A 26,423-nucleotide genomic window follows, 5' to 3' on the forward strand; every position below is an offset into this window, starting at 1 on the left:
ACAATAACATTTTTGATCTCCCCTGATTCAAAATACAAACATTATAACACATTATGAGGGTGAACAAATTAACATTGCTATTTTTATAAACTTATTATATTATATTCAAATTTAAATAATAATATTTCACATCCAAAGAAACAAAAATGTCTTTAACAAGCCATTAAACATATATAATAAAAAAGGAAATTCCCGAGAGGGAAATAGTTTCAGACAGAACTGAAAACAGAAAGCTGAACTTTTTTTAAACATAACAATAACACAAACTGAGTACCTCTAATCATTAACCATGTTTGGTATCCATTGAAGCCTAACTCTGTGTGAATTGCTGCCTAGCAACCGTGGGAAACGTTACCTCGTGGATGGGGGCTACCGAGCTATAGAAAGACAGTGGAAACCCGGAATCAAGTTCCATCCGTCCTGGATGTGGAGCTCTTTTTGATAAATGTTTAGACAAACTCGCTCAGGTGGTTTACACAGCCACTTTACATGATTGAACTGTTATTGCACTTTAGGCAACGAGCATGTGGTCACATCGAGACGGGTAAAGTTCTAACCAACCTCGGAGTGCGTTCTCCCGCCATCTCCTCCCGTGTGTTCTCGCTGCACGTAGCAGCTGCGTGGTTGGTAAACTGCCCCGCCCCCGCTCATAGACGCATTTTTTTGTCTTTTTGCATATTAGAACGAGTTTGGCCAGACACTAAGACCTGCGATATAATGTTTTTGTAAGCAGTAACACATGACATATTTCTTAAATGTCCTAGTACGATAAAAAGATCGGATACACGCTTGGGGCTTAACGGCGCGTAAACACATAGTGATGACGGTCAACACCGGGACGAATCCGACGAACTGAATTAGTTTGGCAAACTCATTTGGTCATCTGATTTTAAATCTATAACGTCGACTTAGTTGTTGCACCCCTATCTGAATTTCCCCTCGAGTTAAATAATAGGTTAATCTTCTATCTCTCCTCTGAACAAGAAAATGTAAAAAACGAAAAGGTTACATAATTTGTGCGCGTAAGAAAACCTCCTGACATGGCCCGATGGGGACAAGTGGGTAAAAATGGTGGCTGGATTTTTTAATGGTTTGTACTAGGGGAATGGGAAATTGGAAAAGCAAATGTATATTTGAATATTCCGACTTTCCAAAAAAAAAAAAAAAACGGTTTAACCGGATTGACCCAAGTATGTACATAACTCCTATAAAAAAGAAAAAAAAAAACTTGTGGAAAACATTTTTTAAAAAAACAGTTTTTAACTTTGAAACTTTTAATTTTTTCCAATAAACTATAGAAACCAAGTCGAATCTGTCAAATATAATATTGAAACTGGGGATCACAGTTTGAACAGTTTGACAACGTATACGGACCTAGCAGCTTTCAGTGCTTAAAACATAACTTGGTTTTCTGATGGATTTGGGACATTAACGAAAGTGACAGTATAACCGGACAGCGAGAGAAGAGATCAGCACACTTGCAGCTCTGCGCTGGTGAGGGAACCGGTGGAAGCGCGGAGCCACAACACACCTTTAGACCCAACACACTCAGCTATGGCGCTCGTCGTATACATTGCGAATTATTTCGCCATTTGATCATGTGTAATCAACTTAGGCCACCCTACCGAAAAAATAAAGTACTAACAATAAAAATATTCCATATTCGAATACCTGAAATAATTTTGGAATATATTTCAATATGAATCGTGTCCCATCCCTAGTTTGGTACATAACATTGCTGGAAGTAACGTTTTCGTTTCATATTAAAAATGTGTAATTGAGAGGTTTTTAAAGGCGTCCAAATTTTACTTTTACACCGGTGCAGGTAAGAAAATACTAGAAATATCCCCTGCATTAAAAAAAACACATTTTAAAGCTTTCTTACTAAACGTATTATTAAAACGTGTGTGTATGTTACAGTATTGTGGACGAATATGTTCTTAACAGTAACAGAACTAATTTGCCAGATAATGGTAAGTATTTATCTCACAGGGTTAACCCTTTAAACCATGAATAAGTGAACATTACATCAATATTGCAGAATGGTTTAAGATGGAGAGCTTATTTAAATGTCTTTACCTCTCGGCGGCTTAATAACACATTATGAATAGATATGCTAATTTAGTTTTGTAATGTATAGATCTTAATATGAAAAAAGGGTTAACTAAAAACATAAATATAGTACTTCAAAACTAAAACTTTCCCATTAGGAACCCTATCGTAGCGGCAGTACATTCTGGGGAATTATGGGGTTTTATTCTCAGGTTTAATTAGATATTCTACGAATTAGTTTTTGTTGATCTGACCACTGTCCTGCCACAAATCATTAAACTACCAAATAGTAAATTCAACAGTAATCCTAAAACCTACACAGTGTACAAAACCATAAAAACACGTATTGTTGTTTAAAGTGTTGAACACTCCTAGTAACTAGAGGAGTAACCCGTGACCCCTGGCATCAAACATGACGCAAACCCCCCTATTGGTTGTAAAAAGCATCGTTTTCGCCAGGGGGAAGCTTCTTTGGCGTCATGGTGAACGCCCTTATTCAGCTCGGAACCGCCCTCGAACTCGAAGCCGAAGGGCGTCCAAAAAAAATAATAATTTGAGAAGAAGAATCGAGAGTTTTTTATCGCTTGAAAATAACGAACAAGGAAAAAGGAAGTCCCCCCTTCTGTTGGAGGCGGCAAACAGCGGTCTGGGGGGAATTAATTTTCCGCCGCCAGCAAAGCTTGTTCCCTGTGACGGAAAGTGTAATGCCGCGAGCCTTGAGGCCGGGGTGTGGAGCCTGGGTGAACTGGGGGGAGCCGAGCAGCGACCGGGCAAACTTATCCGGCTCACTAAAGAGCCCGGAATTCCCATCACCTAATTACGTAACAGAGAATAGTATCTCTAACTGAAAGGGGACGGCTCAATTCCAAAAAAAATTCCAAGTCACGTGTCATTCACGACACAACACCCAGCGGCTCTCGGGGTGGACGCCCTCTCAGCCCTGGTCTGGCAGAAACACTGTGTAAAAGACACTAAAACGACGAGAAATGGTTCCTAAGTAACACATGTAGTGCATTGATGTGTTTCTAGTCTTACACATAGGTCCTTTTCCTGAAGCTTTGGTCTTCAACGCTTCCAACGCCTTCTGTTCCTCCTTCTGCTTCTGCTTGAAGGCAACTTCATCCTGCAAACACAAAATATATGTTATTATGTGCGTGCCTTTATCTAATAGTGTTTTATTTGTTGTCTCTGTGTTTACTTACATCATCCATTTCCTTGTTCTGTTTCTTGGGCGCCTTCAGGGGCTTCTTTTTGCCTCCTGTGGAACAAAGATAATACATGTTATAAAAGATGAATAATAAATAGATATTGTCAAGGCTGCAGTCCTCTGATGAATCAGAAAATGCTGAGTGTTAAACAAACACATAGATAAGACCTGCTATTTAATATGACATGAATCCAGAGCCTTAAAATATCCCGATAGTTCCACATATTACATTTTAATTAAAATTGTCTGTTGCCAGTTAACAGAATAAGAAACGAGGGAAATACACTTAATATTTGGTTTAAATTCACTATTCTAAGACTATTTATGAGCCGAATGTTACAGACGATGGCCATGAGTCCAATATGTATCTGAATACATCATTTAATTTATGTATACCCTTCCTAACAAGCAGAAACATATTAAAGCGTTAAGATTTTGAACGTGGTTTGGTGAAGAAAGAAGTCAACTCATGCTTTTGCCTTAAAGTCTCGCGAGAACTACACATTTTAGATGAAAGCAAGATTTTAACACGATAAGAAAAAGGGGAAAAATCCACTTAAAGTTTTATTAATATTACCTATAACAACACCATTTATGAGCCGAATGTTGCAGACAATCTCAGTGGCTCTAATATGATCTAAAAACATATATTTTTCAATGTATACACTGATTAACAAGCACATAATTAACCACTGCGGCAGATTCTAAACGTGGTTTGGTGCAAGCAATGACGTCATGAGACTCATGCTCTCGTTAGCATGCCAAGCTAACCCACCCAGTAAAACACGCTGCCTGCTGACAGAAACACATAAATATATATTTTATGATGACTATCAGATAAAAATCACTTCTCACCTTCTCTTCCGGACATTTTAAATCTGATTCGCAGTAGTTTTTAAGGAGAGAAAAATAGGTTTTGTGTTCTGCAGCCAGTTGTTAATGCGCGCTCTCAGGACCTCACAGTGAACTATAAACTGGAAGAAGAAGGACCGTTATATGCCTGAATGAAAATCAACCGTCACCAGCGCAGACCGTTGAAGCAGATTTTTGAAAACGGTCGTAGTGGCCAAACTGTGGTACTACAGCAAAAGTGACGTCACGTTGGCCAAAAATGACTTTTCCCTGTTGACTTACATTGGGGGAAGAGACGTCTGTAAATCAGCGTCTTATTTTTTTGTAGCTAAATTAACCACCCAGCACGAACGCTTTTATCGCCGTTATTTAAATCATTAGGGTCTAACATTTAATAAATGCACTAAAAGCTGAATCAAGAGTTATTTCGCCTCTCCATTGATTTGACTGAGCCAAGAGCGGGATATCGTGGGCGGGGCTTAATGGAAACTCAACTGCGCATGCTCCATAAGCAAAACGACCCGGATGCTGATGATGCATTTCTGGCTTCACGCGCCACCGAGCAACTGTCATAGGAATGAACGTCACCGCACTTTATACATCCATAATGCTAACGAGTTAGCTCAAATAAACGGCGTCCTTGTGACATGTATGCTCTGACAACACTGAGGACAACAGGTATATATGTTTAACTTCCTTGTAATGTAAGGGAAACCATCACATATTCTGTGTGTAATACTTTAAAGTGAGTTTACCGGTAACAACGTGGAGCTAAAGGCTAGCTCGGGCTGAAGCAGGAAATACACAGAAGTGACAGATAACCTTGGAGGAAAATCACTATTAAAGTTATATGAATTATGTTACACCCTGTACACTTCATTATTATCCTTTATGGCTGCTTATTGAGTTGGTTTATCTGTCAGTAATATGAGTTCGATGATGATAGGTCACCCTGTGGGAAGTCTTTCCTCATGTTTTGAGTGCAAAATGCTTATTAATCAGGTTTTCTCTTTTAGTTAAATGTGAACAAGAAATGTATATTTGTGGAATTTTTATGTTTTTCTCCCACATGTAAAGTTGAAACCCAACACTTATCAAATAAACTAAACTTATGTAACCCTTAATGCTCCCAAAAACATATATGTAATTAGTCAAAAAGTTGGTTTAAAATGTGTAGGATATAAACACAGACATATGAAAGTAGGATAAGAAGTCCTCAGCCATGTAGATAGATAAATACTTTATTCATCCCAAATTTGGAAATTAAGCAGCAGTGTTGTCAAGCATTAGACATGAGTTAAAAGTATTTAAAATATAGAATAAGATTAAAAAACAAAAATCAACATTAAAAATCTAGACATATTCACAGTACATGTATTTATCACTGGAGCATTTAAAAAATACACAATATTAAGAAAATACTGAATAAATACTGAATAAATGTGTAATATTTAACAGTTTTTTCCCTGGTTCATGTTCCAGATTATGTTCAATAGCAGTGAAACAGAGGCGTTGACAGTTTTGAAGCTGCACTCCTGACTGCTGCAATGAGGTACTTCTACTAAATGTCGTCCATCGGAAAAAGCTGATTTATCTGACGGCTGAATTTGAGGATTAACAACATTACTGTACATTTTACATTTATATTCATTCTAATATTTAATATTCCATTCCTCACATAGCCTACTTATGTATAATATCCTGCTTTATATTTTGCTACTGTAAATTTGTAATTCAACATATTTTCTAGTTTTTTTATAATGCTATTTGATTTCTATTGAGATGTTTACATTTTGGATTGTTTATTTTCTAGTCTTTTAATTTGTATTGTATAATGCCATGTCTTTTTATGCTGTACTTCTTATCTTATCTTATCTTATCTTGCTAAGTATAAAAATTACAGAGAATTGATGCACTCTCTTGATGCCATTCTTTTAATTTCTTAATTAGTAACGTTTCCAAAATCTTGATGTCCCTCCAGTTAGTTGCCGCTTTTGTGTAAATCCCATGTCTTACTTAATTGTTTTTGGGCTTCAGATAGAGCAGGTTCTGAGTAGGTCACATTGTAAATTTTCAGACTCTTATCAACTGTATTATTAAAAAGAGACTGGGGACATATTGAGCAACTGCCTTCACTGTTCCAGGTACAGAGGAGCTCAGATCTGTCTCCGGACTCGTGGCTCCGGCTCTGTTTCTCGCCTCTTCCTGCCCGGCAGAATCTCTCTGATCCGGACCTACAGCGCTCACCATCAGCCTGGCTCTCCTCCACCCACCCCTCCACAAACCCCACCAATTAACCCCACCCCTCCTGATGGGAAGGGCAACGCTGAGGTGGTAAAGGAGCGCGCCCTGGCTGCGTTACAGGTACAAACTAATATATAACATATTTTATTGATCATATACAACATCAACTGATTGCTTCGTGTGCCCAAGCAGAACGTCTTAAGTATATAAATGTATCTCCTAAAAAGGTTGAAAATGATCTTAATTACAATTGTATTGGTGTTAGAATGAATGTTCTTCTTTTAACTGTTTATAATCAAGATGGTTGTTGAAGTTTTTGTCTATATTTAATTTAATGTACGTAATGTATGTCAGAATTAATTTGTCGAGCTACCCTTACATCTTCCTAAAATTTAGATTATAGGTCAAGCTAGATTATATTTTAGGCTGCTGTTGCATATTACTAGTTCAAGGTTCTTTGTTTGTCATACGAACATTGCATTGTCTTATTTCATTCATACTGATTTCCCTTCAGACCTCTGCCAGTGTGCAAAATACAACGGGGTATTAAATAGGGCTGTGCATCCTCACTGGTCTCACGATTATCCTGTCTTCGATTCGATATCCCGATGCATCACGATTTTTTTCATGTAATCGTTTATTTGGCACGGACGATGCACTGTAATGAACTCTTAAACATTCAAATGTGTGAAGCGTAACAGTGCCAGATTTAGCTTTGAGCTACTTTCCATCCGCAGTCCCTCACATAAAACATTTAAGAACATTACATTTTACAAACATTGTAAAAACAAAATACATGATATGCAAAAGAGCAAGAGCAGCATACACACGTATTAACCACATGGCAGTACAATATAGCAGCTACGACATATAGAGTGCGAGAGCAGATCCCTCTGTGTTAAAGTGCATTTAGCGGTGATTACACGTCTGTTTGTTTCTCAACCATTCTTTGAGTTGATCTTTGAATACCAATTAATAACAATGCGTTGCATCCTCAGTTTTCTATTTTACTGCACATGGCTTCTTTTTCATCAATGAATACATGCAGTCAGATAAATATGAACTCCCTTTTATTATTTAGAAAGTGCTTCAGAAATCAATAACATACATTTCTTGACATTCAATTATAAACCAAAGTAAATCAAGTGTATAGCTCTAGCCTCCCTATATCTGTGTGAAATTGTTCCAACCTCTAAACAAAAAACTAATGCTCCTGCAGTCTAGCTGCAGCTTCTAGCAACGGTCTTCTGTTTAAAGAAAGGACACTGAATGTGGCATCTGTCTTACTGTTACTTAAATCCCATGAATGTATGAGATTAAGTTAGCTTCATTATATCTCAGTGATTAAGTGAATAATAAAGTTTCTATCGGGTCGCTATCAGCCTGTCACTCATTATTTTCAGGAGGGGGCGGGGCTTGGAGGAACGGAGGAGACGGTGATCGCGGAAGCTTTCCTCCTGCCTTCACAAACTTTACACAAGTATATATCGTATGCAAATAGCAAGAGGACATTCATACTCTGCAATCCAAGACTTAACTAAATTCACCAAAAACCTGACATGATTGTAAGGCGAGTATTTTTTTAAAACATAAGTCCCTGTGTGTCGGAGCCGCAGCGACCCGGAGTGATCCAGAGCGGGTCTGCTGTTGGTTCTGGACTGGTGTTCTTGTGTTGGTGGAGAAAGCAGACTGCTCCGTGTTTGGAGTGACAGAAAAGAAAACGTTATTGTAAAGCCGCGTCCGTAAAATCAGGAATCAACGTTACTACGCTATAATCGATTATCTTCCGTCACTGCATCGATGCAGAATCGTCCACGTGCGCATCGCGATGCATCGTAGAAACGATTCATTTCAACACCCCTGGTATTAAATGTCAATCAATGTGGCCTTAATTGTTTAACATGTTTCTTGTTGAAACCTGCAGAAAGCCTGTATTAAAACTATTTTAACGGTTTTGTTATAAACTCAGCATTATCATCTGAAACTGAAAAATATGACACGAAACTAAACAACTTTCCTCTCTCTCTCTTCTCTCTCTCCTCCAGCATGCAGGTGAGCTGGGTCATCAGTGGGGTCAAAGGTCGGCTCAGGCTGCCAGCTCCTCTCTGAACTATTGGTGGGAAAGATATGAGGAGTTTGTCGGGATCAACGAGGTCCGAGTGGCTCAAACCAGAGTCAATGAGGTCAGTGTGAAGCTGTCGGGAAACACTCACAGCTTGCGTCTGTTATTGCTGCCCTGCGTTTCAGACTTATTCAATTCACGGCTTTATCGTCATGTGCTCAGCAGCTACAGTGTAGGTGTGGCAAGGCACAACTGAAGTCTCAGGCTCCTCCAACAGAGCAACACGAATATATATAGAGGACATAGAGTAAATAAGACGGATAAAAGAGCATAGCCGTGGGAACATGTTTCAAATGGGGGGTGCTGTGGGGATGACACCAGGGCCGGTTTTGACCAATTTGCTGCCCTAGGCAAGATTTTAGCGGGCAATGAAAAACCTCTACAAAAGACCAATACACTACAAACAGAGAAACGTATTGACATGGAGGACAGCTTATATAAAAACGCTTCAAATGTATTTAGTATTGCATGAACATGTTTTAATTGGGGGGTGGACTTCACATTCTCTAGGGGGGTCCGGGGGAGCTCCCCCGGGAAGATTTGTTTTAACATTTTAAAGTAAAATGCTTCTATCTGGTGCACTTTGAGCGCCCAATTACTAGAGACTGATCTAGGGGGTACAACTCTAAACACCCATATGAAAAAGATCGGTTTGCATTTTAATAATCAAATAAGTATGTGAACATTTTCAATAACCTACCATAGCCAATAACAAATAAATGTAGGCTAACTTGTTTTATTTTTGTGGTTCATTTATATCTTATTTTACCAGTTAACATTTATTTATTTATGCATATTTTTAAATATCTCCAGTTTTAAACGATATTTTTGGTTTACTGTCCTATAGTATACATTGGAATGATTTCTACTATAGGACAGTAAACCAAAAATATCGTTTAAAACTGGAGATATTTAAAAATATGCATAAATAAATAAATGTTAACTGGTANGCAGTTACGGTTGCCTACTCGGTATTTATTTGATGTGTCTTAGTGTGATGTGTGGATGAGTTCTAAGGAAGTCTCGTCTACATCTTATGTTTTGGAGAAACCTGTTAACCTAAGCTAATGAATAACTTTCTGTTCGATTTTTACATTGTGGAACCTTTACGTCAGAATTATGAAAAATTACGAAGTAATCAGCGATTTAACTAATAGTTGAAAATTAGAAACAATTCTTGGGCGCCTGTGCGGACAAATACAAAAGTTGTAAAGCAGTTACTGTTCCTACGTCGCTCTTCGACCTTTCGAAATTTCGTTTAAACGTGAACGAGTAATATATAGCCACGTTGACGGGTTTGGATTAAACGGGACCATAATTATTACAAATCATTGACTAACTAAGTGACTAACAACGGGAAGCAAAGATCGAATAGATGTAGTCTTTACTCTACTCCTGTTACCATCTTCAGGTTGCGCATTCTTGTCGTCTTACAATTTGGTTACATAATATTAAATAAACCGATTTACCCAAAATATCATATTGGACATTATCACAAACGATTTATAAAAGGTAGGTTAGAAGAATATACGGTCAGCACTTTTCGTTTCTGACCCTTAGCCCAGCACATATTCCGTAAAGTAGAGGAGTGTTCGTTAGTTTGCACTTGACGACTAAAGGAGATTTTGGACAGGACTCGAGGTTTATAGGGTGGCAATCCTTTTTGTCACGACACTGTAAAGAATTCAGTGTCCTGCTATTGTCGATTCGTTCGTCTACCACAATCTCCCTTGTGGTGACTTTTCGTTTCATTCACGAGTTGTGTGGTGAAACAATTTATTTATTAAACCTGAGTTTTGCGACCGCCACAGATATTAAAAGAACACGCGTCAAACTTCTTATACACCTGTTTCTCTCATACCCCACCTCATGAGAGACCCTCCTTCCACACTTAAAACTATCTGCTCCGACTCCATCCTGGTCTAGCCTACACCCCATCGGCATACGACAACCTTCACACTAACGTCCCTACAAGAACACTCTCCACCCCGACCGCACCAATCCACAGTTGATACTCAGCATACCAACCACTTATACGCGCTACTCGCGTACATCGCTCGGCTTCCGCAAAGTTACCTTTCCATTCCATCACACGCGAGCACATCACATCACAGTCACTATCTACAACCCTAGACCAGGCGTCATCTAAAGTCACTCGTACTGCAGCGTACTCGCACTCCAACAACGCGCTAGTTTCAACATCACCTCTCACTGCCATATACACGTCATCCTCAACAGACCCACTACACCTCACTCCCACGCTCGCTCTATCACGCACGCGCTCCTACCACCACCCTACATCCTCACATCACCTAACGTTCAACCACACAACACCACACACCACACTAATACACACCACACCCCAATCCCACATCATCGCACTCCCTATCTATTTCCTAATCCACCATACCATCCCACCTTACACTCAATCCACATCCATATACCTGCTCGTAGTCCATCAACAACCACTCGAGTCACCCCACTCCATGTACTCACGGACTAACCCACAAGCATCACTTCATACTAGGGTAGCACATCTACACACAATGAACGAAACTACAGGTTACCTCAACAAAAGCAACTAGCGATTCACCATGACTCTACACGCATCTACGCAATCATTAACCAACTTTCGAGTGCAGGTCTATTCAATCCATCTACATCACTCATACAGTTCATACGCACATCACATCATCACACAACGTGTAACAACACATTTCCCCATGATTATAACAGAAGAAGGAGATCAAAAATAAAGGGACAGACACACAACATCCAAAAAGACTGCAACTACACGGACACAGTAACAGAAATCCACCGACGCCAAAGCGAAAACAAAGAGGTTAATTTCGTGCAAATTTACCGAATCTATTGCCCTTGAACAGAAACACATCTTCCGCCAAAAACTTGAACCCGGACAAATCCTGTCACAAGTCATTAAGTCATTAACCGACGATACTCAACTCACAATCGGTACCATTCCATGACACAGGACACAATCTTAGTGATTCATGACAATCCAATAGCTTTCATGGTTACAAGACCTCCAACCCACCCAGGCTAACGTAAACTTAAGCGTGGGGCATTTAAGAACTATTCAACAACACATACTCGGCGTAACGACACATAACGACACCGTAATCGTACAAACAACTGTAAAATGCATCGTAATCCGGCGGGGAGCGTGGTTGCCTCCTCTGATTGACTATAACATATTAGACCGAGTTGGTCATATAATGTTTAAGTTAAGACCTCGCCACCTCCTGACTCCTCACCAGTCGGCAAAACCTCTCAAAAATGAAGACTTTACCAGCGAAGTCACACTCAGCACGACTCGAAGCGTCGTAACAGAGTAGGGATGATCTCTCGAGGGTACGAGCGAGTTGAGACCGTCTGGAGGTTCAGCCATCGAAAGTCACCACACCATACCCATCACCACATCACACACACCACAACCATCATCATAACCATCACAAACCACCACCTACACACCCGATCACACACCATCACTAGCGGGCACTTTCAACAACGCCAGCGGATTCGCATCTTCTCTCTTCCAGCAGTCGCCGAGTCAAACAGATTAGACGACACACTCTGACAAAAAGGTCTACACATTACGTCACCATACACACTCTAGACATCAGAACCTACAAGCATTTATACCCCCACTACGATCTTCACGACCGTGCATTCACGAGCCCGTTCACCATTCATTCATCCAGGACATCGCACGCTCACTGCTTGATAGCGTGTGAAGGTCCGTTTACGCCGGTTGCTAAGCAACATCGTTATGGGGAAATACAAGTCTGCGTCCAAATGGTTGGAAGATAAGGAGGAAGGACAATCAATACTGTATATAGTGAATGTGAGGTAAAGTGTGTCGCCAAGGTAACCGGTTAAAACTCAAAGTGGCGATGAGGTCTTAAAATATATGGAAAGGGTCTTAAAAGGTCTTACATTTGACTTCAGGGTTCCTGCATATACCCTGATAATGTATGGAAACATTGTCGAATAGTCCTGAAGACATTGATTGGGAACATTGTTGTCAGAACCTGGTGCTGCCATGTTTCCGTAAAGCTCATTCCTCTGCACTCCAGATATTCCCTCTGATACCTAGCTAACGTCATTAGCTCGTCCATTAGCCAGTGACTTTTTTACCCAGCATCCTCTGTGCCTTTCTCCAGATTTCAGTGGGGGTATCAATTGCTCTGACCACCATGCTAGCCGGCTGTAGCGTGATTAGCTGTCCTTGGTGTAAACACGGCAGCCAACCAACAAAACATCTCTAAAAGAAAGCTTAGTGAGGGCACAACGCTCATGTGATCAGTCAGGCAGGAGACAGGCAACAGTTAAGGCAAACTTACTGGAAAAAACTTGTGGAATATAAATGCACACTAAAGGGTCTTTGAGCATGGTTTCTCTCAGTGGTCGTGCTGTTCTGTTATGTTGAATGTTTGTTGTTTGTTTTTCACGTATCGTGTCTTGATATTTGTCCATGTTGATGTTACACATGGAGCTGCTGTGATGCAAGTCAAATTTCAGACTTGATCTGACCATTAAAGTTTATCGGATTGTATCGTGTTGTTCTGCCCAACTTTCTGACACCTATTTGAGAGACAACCATGGATACTAAAGTAAACTCTCGGTTGTATTTCCCTGTCAGCGAGTTCCCTTCTTCCTGCTGTGAGTCAAACCAGCGCAGTGTGAACGTGCCTCCTCACCTGAACCCTTCTGTACCCGAACTTTCCAAATAATTACCTCCCCATGACTTTTTCTTTGTGATTCTTCTCTTGTCAATAATGCACCTGAAATCCATTATTTAATATTTTCTCTTCTCTCTTTCTTTCTCCTCTCCTTTAGGTGAGTTTCAGTCAACAACGTGTGGATTATTCCAGTCAGCTGTGAACTCCTGCTGATCCCTCTGCATTGCCTTTTCCTTGTATGATTCTGCCATCAGGTTTGAAAGAGATTGGCCCTTTTCGCTATGATTCGCTGTGATTTTGATCAAAGGGAAAAGGCAGAGAGTGCACAGAGAGATGGCTTCATGCGGGGGGGAGGACTGTGGAGGTCTCTCCTCTGCAGCCCTTGGCTTGAGACATATGGAGATAAAAGTAAATGTCAATGGCGACTGAGAGCTTTGGTCTTTGTCCGGCGATCGTGGCGTCCGTTGTCTCGGCTTGACTTGATCTCTGTTGACTCTGTTAGCTTCCAGGGAAACGGACGTCTACTGTATTTTACAGAGTACTTGTTATTCAGAGGTGTTGCTCTGCAGCTTTGAGTGTTTACTGCAGAATGTGGGCTGTTTACTGATTACTGCTGACTACAAATGGAGAGTAAATCACACCATAAATATGCTTTTCTTAGCAACATTATTTCTGAGGACGTTGAAGTGGTTCAGTTTTTCTTGCATCTTTCTGGAGTGTGTTAGTACGAACATCTCTTGACCTTCTTTGAAATATTTCATTCAAACATGAAATACTGTGTTAAAGAGCATTGATGGGGTTTAGGGTTAAACTCGTATATTGGATCAGAAAAAGTGTAGGGTCTAGGGATGCCAGAAACTGACCATGATCAAAATCGGACAGCCCTGGCGAATATTAATCGATTATTCGCCGCCCCCTCCCCCATGGCCATTTATAATTATTAATACTATTATTAGTATTAGTCTATATTTTGGTCGAAACTAAGCCAGGAAAAAAAAGAAAAGCATAAATAATAATAAAAATATAAATAAATAAAATCGAATTTTAAAAAATAATTTTCGATTATGGAGTCTGTAACGAATATTCGAAAAATCTAATAATCGCTGGCATCCCTAGTAAGGTCACTTCTCAGCCTGCATTTAGTATGCATGAGCCTACGTTCAGATAAGTGAGTCCTATATGATTCAACAGGGGTTCAAAATATGTAATCAGCATTGCAGAATACAATCAAAGCAGTACATATACTGTATATAGTTGAATCCTGTATTGTACAGTATGCCAATGACATTTCAAGCAATACTTATATGGCAGGATTTTGCTATTAACAATGCGAAAAAAAACATATTTCCCTGCTTTTTTACTACATCATTCCGATGACTGGTATCGAATTCTTTCTCTATTTTACATCTAAATAGTTTGACTTGCAGTGTTCTGGTCCTTGCACCATTCTCTTGCACTTGTTCACTGGCATTCCTTCTTGAACTATTACATTTATTTGAATGTCTTGATTGTGTTGTTATTGTGCATACGACTACCAAGCCTTTGAATATGTACCTACCTGAAGGTTGCATTGTTAGCGGAGTAAACAGTCTTGTAGATCTAACACGGAAAGTATTGTAGATTATTAACTTCAGTGGCTATCGAGAAAACCAGGAACAGAGATTTCGTGGATTCAGTTTTTCCATCTGTTCCTGAAGAACTCACTGAGTTGTTGTTATTATTAAACACAGTACAATACACACTAATACATGGGACCGGATCTATACACCTATACATATATACATACATGCAGTGTTGTGTTATATGGAGGGATGTCAGAGCGAACACTGAAATGGTAACCTTCAATTATCGCCCTTAACTGTTTCATTCATCCACACACGACAGACTCACTGATAAGTATGAGGGTGAATGTAACCAGGTTTGAATGAGACATATCGCAGTGTTCAAAAGAAGTGATTTATACACTTTCAGTTTGTCTTTTTATGAGCATGCATTTCATGAATATGATCTGCTGCCACTTGTCTGTGTGCTCAGACTTATCAGCATTACTAAAGAGTAATTAGTGCATAAAAGAGATGCAGACTACAGTTATACAACCTGTGTTTACACTACAGGTCCCCCCACCATTTAATGCATGATGCTTGATTACATTTTGGATCACCTTGCTACATAAATTTGTATTTTAATGAGCGAAATGAGGCAGGAGATTAGCAGCTTAACTGCTTCCCGTCAGAAGTATTACATGATTAAATTAATGTTACATGATCCGGGGGATAAATTAATCCTAAAGTGATTTGATTTTTAAAAGGAATACAAGTAAACAAAGTGGGTGTGATGTAACACGTTGACGAGAAAGCAGGATGGTTTTATCGGTGACCCCCATACCTATTGGCATTGACTTTTCTACCTATGGAGAATTTGTGTACATTTCATGGAGATTGCTCCGGGGTTAGCTGAAAGCACTTTAACCAACAAGAGAATTCACCCTGCACATCCTAATGATCCCTGTTTTCCTTTAGTGTCAGCTCCAGGGCAAACGTAGCATTTAAAAAAACAGCTTTCAGAATATGTGTGACAGCAATCATCAGTACACAGTAACACTATCAACACTTTGAGGTGTGGTAAACATTGCTTCCTCAAGAACAGTGATTTACAACCAGTGATGTAGCAGAGGTAGCGCAATAAGGGATTAGTTCATATGAGACAGGATAATGAAGTAGCAGTAGTAGTAGTAGTAGTAGTAATAGTAGTAGTAGTAGTAGTAGTAGTAGTAGTAGTAGTAGTAGTAGTGGTGGTGGTGGTGGTGGTGGTGGTGGTAGTAGGTAGTAGTAGTAGCAGTAGTAGTAGTAGGAGGTTGCAGTGACAAGATTAACAGCGATGGATCCATATATTAAAAGACTCTGAACTGGGTCCTGGACAAATGTCTAAACCAGATGAAGAGCCTATTATAAGTGGAGGTCAAAAGGAATAAAACACTGTAAGCTTGAGGCAATACAAGCTTTATGTCCAAACAAAACACCGTCCGCTTCAAAACAAGAACATTGACTATTTCACAGCATGAACACTGTCAACGCTGACACTTAACCCCTTGTCATTACATGTTCATTATAAGCTGTTCAGGCTACAATCTGACATTTTGTAACTGTTTGTTTGTTGTTGTGCAGCAGGATTATTTAATTGTTAAAATATATATAGGAAAACACTACTGTAGAAGATAAGATTAAGTAGCCCCTTAAACTGTGTCATAGTCTTTCAAAATCTAATTTAATTGTGCCATGAATCAGAATGAGAGATATTTTATTCATCCCGCAGAGGGGAGATTTACTTTGTCACAGCAGATAAAAGGTATTCAATAAAAAGGTAAGCAAATGTTAATAAAAACAAATACATAAAACAAAATAACATAAAAGTAGTGATGTGGCAGCCAGCAGATGTAATTTAGTCGATCAATCTTTTAAAAGAAGCCACTGTGAAGTAACGCTAGCAGGATTTGCAGATGCAATTCTCTCACAATAAAAAGTGATGTATTGGTATAATATGTTTTCCTTTACTCGGCCCTGGTGGTTAAGACCAGTTTCTCCTTGCACATACACACACATGCTAACACACACACACACACACTCCAGTGGTCATTAAAAGCGCTCGTCACCGGGGGCATATCCCTGGCAGCACCTGCCAAGGCCATTATCAGCCACCCTGTCCGAGCTCGGCGCTTTGGCATACATCTGAGCAATTAGGCCAGATTATTGGCAACCTTCCTTGGCCTTGCCCCATTATCAAGACCACTAATTACTGGCCGTGTTCAGCGCTTTCTCTCCCTCACTCTCTCCGGGACAGGCAGGGCAAAAACATGGAGGTGTATGAGTGAAGGTGGAGGGTTTCATTAGTGGCACCAACAGAGAGGAGGGGACGCCTTCCATTGGAGACACCTGTAGTGTTAGTGTAGGATCCCAATGGGAACTACAGAAAACTGATGCTGGTGTTTGGTCGGTGTGAACGCCAACAAATATGGATTAAAGATGACGAATTATGCTCATTTCAAGGTTCATATTTGTGTTTAGTGTCTCTACTGGGACATGTTTCCATGCTTTAATGTACAAAAAGCTCTTTATTTTTCTCCCTTAGCCTATCACATGCAATGTGTTCGAACGCGAGCCAATAGAAGCTTGAGTGTTACATAGTGATGTCACTAAGTTTTGGAAGTAAACAGATAAACTCCCTCTGGAGGGAACACAGGGATTTTATGCTTTGCAGACCATTTACATGCACACAAACTAAACGGAAAACAAAACCCCAGAAAACAGAATAGGTTAGTCGGGTAAATAGGGCAACAGGAAATACTGATGTCACCATGAACTAGAAGCATTTCGTCTTGTTGTTTAATATATACATATAACAAGCTGTGCTGTCTCTGTGCATGAAGACCCCTCATCAGTTGTTTTTATCATATTTGATGATTTTTAACTGCACCCCTTACCATCATTGCTCCACCTCGTGGATCGATAAAACATTGTAGCTGGTTTCCATATAACGCACCAAAGACACAATTTACTTCATCGGTAGGAGATTTATTTTTCCTCAAAGGAGCCTAACAGGGACCCGCCAAAGGCCTGTGGAGGTCCGACCACTGGAGAGCGCCCATAATGAGTGTTTCTATCTGTATTTTCTCAGAAGAAGCGTTGTCCAGATGTGATCACGGAGAGATTGAAGTGTTTTCGTGGACTGCTGCCGCTGAGGTGTTGGCTCTCTGTTGCTTTGGGCTGAGTGGCAAATCATGCCTTCTGGGCAATTGCAGCATTAATGGAGAATGGCACACAAACAGGGCACATATGGACACTAGCATGCACACTCAGAGGGACCTCACACCCCCATATGTGCACACACAGAGACACACGCATGCAGTGTACACGCCTCCGTAACTCAAAGTGTTTTGGCCCAGAGTGCATTAGAGCGAGATGGACAACATAGAATTGTATATCAAATAAAAAAAAGACTAATTGGTCAGTTTGTGGAGACGTTTGTCCACAAAGCACATGCTTCATATGGAGGACTGCTTCATAAAAGCCCTCTTCAAAAGCACTGCAATGAATGGAAACAGATTTTTAGAGGTCTTTAAAAAGCTATTTTAGTTTGTAGATAATATACGAAAATAATCCAGCTAGGGGAAAGATACTCTTGTGTAATAAACCATATTAACATGGAAATTGGGCTTGCATCGCTGCCATCCTTCCACTTTAAGTGCATTAGCAACAAGTTAGAGAAGGTCTCTTTCCCCCCTTCACCTCCTCATCCATGGAGCGGATCATCAGTGATATACAAACAGTTTACAGTTCCCTCTTCTTCCTCCCCGCCTCCTTTGTCTTCCCGCTACTAAACCCCAACATGGCTTCAGTCCCACGTCCGGTTCTTTATTTCTGGGGTCTAAACCATAGTGGAAAAAATCTGCTGTGCTGCCCTGGCTTTATTCTCTCTCCTTTGGCTCCATCCGTCCCTTCTTACCAATAAAAGCATGTGTTCGGGACTGTTTCCCGTCGCTGAACCGATTACATTCTCCCTTCCAATAAGCGGAGCCGCAGTTCGCCTGCAGGAGAACCGAGGGCCCTGTTTCCAGCAGCGCTTATTTGTTTCAAAGGGCATTGCTTTCTCCTGCCCAAATGAAACAAATTAGACGGAATAAAACCCCTCCAGTGTTCAAATAAACCTCTCTAAATATGCATCGGGCGAACACTTCCTCCAGAGTCCTCTGACACAGCCAGGACTGCTGGACCTTTAGCCACCAGGGAGAATTAATAAGCCTTCATTTCCATTCCTTCCCTGGCTCCCTGCTGTGCTCGGTCTGCTGCAGAGGAAACCAGACTGCATGAGGAAAGAGAGGGTGATGGTGAAGGTGGGAACACACCTCGAAATGTTAGCTTCATAATCCACCCACTCCCGGACGTTTCCTGAAAAAACTCCCCTCTGATATCTGACCTTTGCTGAAGGTAATGTCAGGTCTAAAGGCGATACGTCCGCTCTTAGCAAGTCTCCAGACCTTTTACTAAGCTTCACTTTTTCTCCAGGCAGATGAATGAAGGGGATAAAAGCAGACCTGTGTGATCCAGCGTGTGTGTGGTTGTTTTGGCTGGGAAGGAAAGGACAAGGGCTGTGGGAGTATTAAGAGATAAACAGGACATGGGTAAATAATCAAGCCAATATTCTTGATTAAATCTCATTTGTCAGGATCCAGTTTTTATTAAAGATTAAAGTCCCCGATGTTATTAGAGAGACAATTAGACCTCTCAGATGCCATCGCCGTAATGCACATTAACCATCGATCTGAAGAGACCTTATTATGCTTTTTCGGGTTCCATTTCCTGTCGTGAGTTATATAGGTTTGTGTGCATGTAAAAACTATTTAAAGTAGAGACACTACATACTGATATACACCTGAACATCAGCAGGAGAGGACTCTTTAAAGTAGAGACACTACATACTGATATACACCTGAACATCAGCAGGAGAGGACTCTTCAAGACGTATCTCAATAATATTTTACGTCCTCCAACCATTTGAACACTACTAAATTATTAATGATTTTGAAAAACGATGGTACGACTAAAACAACTTTCAATAACGTTTTGTTATTTCAACAATAGGTACATCATATAAATGTGATTTTGACGGAGCATATCAAAAGTGCTGTGAGCTCCTTTGCAGTGCCTGCCTGTGATTAAGTTGTCTATATGTCATGTTGTTTGTCTTGAGTCATCAGGGGACATGTTATTGAAACATTTTAACAGCTTAAACACTGTTTTCTTAATCTCCACGTTTACTAATAGTTATTGAATAAATGCATAGAAGCTCAGCCGTCATGTTGTCAGTGTGTCACCTGAGGCAGCTCCCAGAGGTGTGCTTTTATTTAAAAAGCCTGCGTGGGATTTTCTATGCATACGTGACCACATTGATGTGATTCTGCATCTATTTCCCCGCGCCTTCATTTGCTTTCTCTTAACATAACAGCATTGTTTATGAAGGGCCCCTCTTCTAAAAACACTTGAGAAACTTGAGAAAAGTTGGGTGTTGAAAGGTTGAAGAAGAATAAAAGCCTTTCATCTTCACTGAGAGTCATGTGTCAAATTGGGAGGGCCCCCCCGCTGTGTTTTTTAACCTTTGTCCGTTCGGGGGAGATTGAAAAATGGCCGTATCTAACATTTAGTTTGCATCTGCCCTTCTCTTTAAAAACGACCACATGGTGCAGCGACAAAGCGGCATTTTAATGTGCCTCAGATGAATTATCTATAACTATGACTGAATAAATCTTTAATCGCTGTAATGAACTTTAGAGTATGGATTCAAAAAGCCATTTAGCTGATAAATGACCCGCGGAGGGCTCTGATACCAGGATAAATCATAAGAGGCTGGGGTCCTCACTTATTGTTTTTTTCACCAAAGATTTGAATAATTGACTTGAGAGGAATAAGCAAGCTCTGAACACGACTCCTGATAAGCAATAAGAACAAGCTTGGCGTGATAGAAATAGACAAAAACACTGAATTAAGTGCTCGTCCCAGAGTTAGCTTCAAAAAGATGATTAGCATTTCATTGGAAAACGTCTGCCGTTTACTTACAATATTAAATCTAGGCTTTCTTAATCTCTTAAAGTGTGGAAAAGTAGAAAGTAAGAGATCTTGGAATTACTCCTAAAACACATGAATGAGTCAGCATTTTAGCATTTTCAATTTCCTCGTCTTACTTTCATTTGTTTTGTGAATGTGTTTTTGGTTGTTAGCCTGGAACAAGATCTGTGGTTAACACAAGCTGAAGACATTTTGCCGTCAGTAAATACCCCACTGGTGAATTTAAAAATGGCGGTTGCTAACAAGTGTCTAAATGAGTCGACTAAACTTCATCGCGCCCAACATTAGCCTCCTTTAGCTTAGCGGTGGTGACGTGAAGTCATGTGACCGTGCTGTAGTTCCTTTATAGCCCAACATTAGCCGCCTTTAGCTTAGCGGTGGCACCCTGAAAAGTCATGTGACAGTGCTGTAGTTCTTTTATAGCCCAAAATTAGCCACCTGTAGCTTAGCGGTGGTGACGTAAAGTCATGTAACCGTGCTGTAGTTCCTTTAAAGTGGTTATAAACATTAGCTTTTTACTCCAAAAATCATAAAGTGGTGTTAATATGTGGAGATTATCCTGCTGAACGTGTTTGTATCATAATGTTTGTTTGCCACAGAGATTATTGTCTTCAATAATCCAAACTCCAATACAAAAATCCCATTTTCGTTTTGTACCGGGAGCCCTTGTGATGCTAACTTCAAAGTCTGCCTGCAAAAATATGTCATCTATTGACCTTACACAACCACATTGTATCTTCACTGCCTAAATCTCCTCCTGGCATGACAAACAGAGAGCTCTGCAGTGACCCTCCTATTACAGAACCACGTGATTAGATCCTGCTTAGCTTTCCAAAATGAGAAGCTAAGATCAAGCACTTCATCTAGCTGTTTTGATTGACCAGACCCCCACTAGCACATGTCATGTTTAATACCTGCCACCATGAATTGCTCGCATTTGTCACAATGCTTTCAATATAGGCCTACACAAGAACATATATAAGACCCCCGTCTCATTTCTGCCTGTGTCAGCAGTTTTTGTGTGTGTGTGTGTGTGTGTGTGTGTGTGTGTGTGTGTGTGTGTGTGTGTGTGTGTGTGTGTGTGTGTGTGTGTGTGTGTGTGTGTGTGTGTGTGTGTGTGTGTGTGTGTGTGTGTGTGTGTGTGTGTGTGTGTCACGTTTAGAGCCAAGCTCATATTTCAGCGGGGGGAGTGGGATTGTGTCACCTGTATATATTATGTTTGTCATTTTGATGTATAGGTTGACAGAGGCTTCATCCATCCACAGCAGAAGGAGCAGTGACCGGCCGGTGGTCCTGCTTCCTCAGCTGGATTATTTTGTGGGATCTTGATTTTTTGCAGAGCTGCAATATGCCAGTAAATGAGCCACAGAATGAGAGCTGGGCTGCATGAGTGTTAGAACCAGCGGGGCTAATCTTGGCGGCCACACACCATCAGCTGTACTTGCTTTGTTGTGCGGTGCATGTGTTTCCTTTTCAAAGCCGCAGCAGCATGATGTATAATGGCACGCGGCAAATGTCAGTCACGTCATTTTGACAGTTTTACAAAGCAATTTGTGCTGGCCTATTTACCTGAAATAGCCTCATGGCTTATTTACAAGATTCTCAATAAATGTGAACATCTTCTGAGCTGTAAACAAACAACAAAGTATGAAACATGCAGCTCCTTTCAACCAACTAACATTTCTTTGGCCCTGGCTCAGAAACACTATACATCACTATCACTTACGTATTTCCTTTCTTTCTGAAGATGAATCGCTCTCATAGTTCCTCTGCAGAAGCTTTTCTTTTATGTAGAAGTCGGAAGCATTGATGCACAGGCGGTGAACCGACCTCATTTGAGCTTTGCTCTGCCAAGCGTCGGTTTAAGATGAAATCACAAGAACCCCGAATGAAACACGTGATGCTTCTCTTTCCCTTGTGGGACAATCACTTTGGAGGATTGCACCCACTACTCCAACATCCAACATTATATCTCCTTTTTGCTTTGCTTATGAGAGCCGTGTCCATCATACACCCCCATATCCAGCTAAATTAAAATCTAAAACACTGAGTGCTTCTGGTTTCCACGGTGACATTTTGAAATGAGCCATTTATTCTACATTTGGACCTGTATTTGTTTTAGTTATTGCCGCCACCGACTATCAGTGGCGTTCCCTTCATATTGAGGGGAGGGGAACATTAGATATTCAGAGAACACCGCTCTTTACTGACAAGGCGGTGCAACGCTCTCCGCAGGGGCTGAAAGGTGCTCAGCTTTGACAATTACTTGGCTCAAAGTGACTGAAAACAACAACGACTGAGATGAAGCAGAGCCAATAGCATTCGGCGGAGAAGCCGTTAAACCAGCGGTGCCAATTCCCTTCACTGAGGAGCTGTCATCTCGCCAAACGATGCGCGTCACTAGCTTTCACTTCCCTTCATTTTTTCCTGATTTACAGAGCTGTTTCTGCATCTGAAATCCTACTTATTACAATCTTTGAACTCTTGCAGAGATGTTTTTTTCCACGGGTGGAGATGACTGACAGCTTGCACACACTTTGGGAATGTAGTATTTTGTATAGGGGAGAAACTCATGTGGAACACGGTGTCAACGCACGCAGGGTATAGTCGTGAAATATCTTGGCTGTGTCGAGAGCTTTGTAGAACATGCTTATCTACTCTGAGCGTGGTTGAGTAGTGACTGGTCGCATGATACTGTACACTTTATTCAAAAAAATACACGAAAATACCCGGATAAAGAACTCACCTCCAGTAACTACTCCAAGAAAAATGGTGATGGTTCCGAAAAAATTGAAGTTACCATCAACTAGCTTTTTATGTAAATATATATAGAAGAATGTGTCAAAATGAACATGTATGGAAAACTAGTAACGCCAACAATAATAAAAAATACATTTTCTCAGAATTGTGACTTTTCCTGCCTTTTTCTCAGAATTCCGATTTTTTTTCCTAAGAATTAAGATTTCTTTCAGAATTTTACTTTTTGCATTTTTTATTTTCTTGCTTGGAATTTCATTTTTTTCAGAACGTCATTATTTTTTTCAGAATTTCACTTTTATTCAGAATTTCACTTTTTTTCAGAATTTCACTTTTTCTGACAACCAAAGATTATGGAAGTAATATTGTCCATAAGCATGCAGCCTTGTTCCAGTGCTAACACCCACCACTACAGTAGGAACATGCAACAACTCATGCTATGAAACACAACATTAAATAACGTTATATTTCCCCGTGTGTCTGGGGCTTGCTGGAATGTGTTGAAGGTGGAACACGGCATCAATGTCACATATTATTCCAGCTGCGGGAGGATTGAATGTGAGCCCCTTCATTCATATTCCTCATCGTTTGATTTCCACTCAGACTATTGAATGGGAAATTAGCAAAGGATACTTACGGATCCAATACACATTTAGAACAAATTGCTCTCTTTACATAAGACTGCTTTGGGTCCTCACATGCTCTGTTCAATTAAAAGAAAGGGATACAAATCCACCTGAATGGCACCTGACTGCCCCCCTTTTATTAGCCCACCTATCTACACATAACAGACCCTTATAAAGCCGTTGTTCCTCATGCTTTAGTGTGTGATTGCAACGTTGGGCTTTATCATAATGCTGTAGCTTTAGTCCTTGCCACCGCCAGTCTTTATGTGTCCCCTGAGTTTGTGGGTGGAGGTTTTTTAACAAGGCCACTCAATTTGTCTATCTGTCTCCTGCATGGACGCTCATTCATTATTTACAGGCCTGCTTTCTAGATTTGTACACACACATGCTTCCATCAACGTGTGTGTCTTACCCATCTGCAAACACACATGGAATCACACAGTTACACATGCAATGCTGATGTATTGCTTGTAAATGCTACAGACACACACACACACACACACACACACACACACACACACACACACACACACCTCCTCACATTGGCCATGCTGCTGACATGGCTCTAGCTCAGATTAGATTGGACCTGCTGCAGAACAGAATAAATAATTGAAAATATATTCAGCTGCAGAGCAATTAAGAGCTTTAGACATGATGTTTTGCGGAGTAAGCAACACGTTCGGTAGCTAAAGACTTGAAGAGCACATGGGTATTGTTTTTGTTTATAGGATACAGTAAGCCTTGCATTTATTACAGAAAAAGCTTTCCAGGCTTTGCAACAAGGAAAACATTTTTCAAAACCAATTATGAATATCTTTACTGACTGGAATTGATCAAAAATAGATAAATACAATTTTTTATTTCATTAGAATCATTTTTATTTCAAATAGTCTGAATGTGCTAGCTTTATTTAATTTTTTATTTAATGTTCTTAAAAGTCTTGAATTATTGCATTTCCTGTTCCTGTTTAATGGCCTTATTATATTGGAGTAATAATGACTGACCTGTTCAGTTATTGAAAAGTAACGCACGGCACAAAGGCTAATCAACCAAATGGAAATTAATCATTTCTACAACCGCAAAAAGTCTCGTAGGAAGGAATGAGTTTCTACTAACCCTCAGGGAATTTAATAATCCAGAAACACACCAACCTTATGAAAAATTGAATATGAAAAAGAGCAATTTATATTAAATCTCAAGGGATTTTTGTGTGTGTGTGTGTGTGTGTGTGTGTGTGTGTGTGTGTGTGTGTGTGTGTGTGTGTGTGTGAACAAATCATAAGCTAAGAGGATTCATTGCATCACATTGTTTTAATAAATAAGACGGCAGAACATGGACTATTAAAAGAGGCAAATAATCATTTGTGTGTTTAGATGGAATTGAGATGCCGACATTGTGGGGTGTTGATTAGTTTATGTCTCTCACACACACACAGGATTCAAAATATGTTGTTTCGTTGCGAGAAATAATGTAATATTACACGTTTTCACACTTTTCTGACAAGTGATATAGAAAATCTTTCAATGTGTAAAAACAACACTAGCTCTAGCCTACCCACAGTTGTATGGACACACACACAAATACACAGACACACAGATACACACACACACACACACACACACACACACACACACACACACACAATTCCCCAGACCTGCTCACTGGCCTGTGGTTGATGTGACACATCCTCAGCTCCTGCAGTGATGCCCAGCGATGAGCCACCATGGAGGGAGTGACACACACACACACACACACACACACACACACACACACACACACACACACACACACACACACACACACACACACATATGAAACATGGATCAGGTGACCTGCAGCCTTGCTCGCTGGTCCTCGGATGATGAGTGACAGGCACCTCCTCTCTGTGTCCTCTTCCAGACGTGTTGTGGAGAAGGACTCAAGGATTGTCAGGATTCAACTTACATTCAGCACACTATGTCAATCAGAAGGAATCAATAGGGTGGCAGTTTGATCAGTGAGTTAAAGGGCTCATCTTCAGGTTGTTGTTCTGAAGCTGCAGCTCTGATGCTTGAATGAATGTGTCTGATTGTGACCGTTATAGGTTTTGATTTGATGTCTATAACTGTGCTACTGCCCATCTTTACCAGGACTCTTTTGGTAAAGGTCTCAAAGAGATATTGTAGCGGCCAAAATCATATAGAAATAAAACAGATAATTAACATTAAATAACACACTCGCTGAGGCGCTAGTTAGCAGATCTTA

The 26,423-nt window shown here is 40.3% G+C and overlaps 2 protein-coding genes across 4 annotated transcripts in view; one reads left to right on the forward strand and one right to left on the reverse strand.

Moving 5' to 3' along the window:
* tma7 (translation machinery associated 7 homolog) overlaps positions 1-4,275 on the reverse strand; it is a 38,460-nt gene extending 34,185 nt beyond the window's left edge. The window contains exons 1-3 of one of the 2 annotated variants that reach the window (XM_010767368.1): positions 4,115-4,275; positions 3,255-3,310; positions 3,088-3,175 (exon numbers count right to left, since the gene is read on the reverse strand). In XM_010767368.1, the coding sequence (XP_010765670.1) occupies positions 3,088-3,175; positions 3,255-3,310; positions 4,115-4,130 (160 nt within the window). In that variant the 5' untranslated portion in view covers positions 4,131-4,275. The remainder of the gene's footprint in view (positions 1-3,087; positions 3,176-3,254; positions 3,311-4,114) is intronic. The other variant, XM_010767362.1, reaches the window with a different exon arrangement.
* ccdc51 (coiled-coil domain containing 51) overlaps positions 1-26,423 on the forward strand; it is a 72,239-nt gene that overhangs the window by 18,933 nt on the left and 26,883 nt on the right. The window lies entirely within an intron of this gene.

Source organism: Notothenia coriiceps, unplaced genomic scaffold, assembly GCF_000735185.1.
Source record: "Notothenia coriiceps isolate Sejong01 unplaced genomic scaffold, NC01 NC01_scaffold00000339, whole genome shotgun sequence".
In the NCBI taxonomy this organism is placed as follows: Eukaryota; Metazoa; Chordata; class Actinopteri; order Perciformes; family Nototheniidae; genus Notothenia; species Notothenia coriiceps.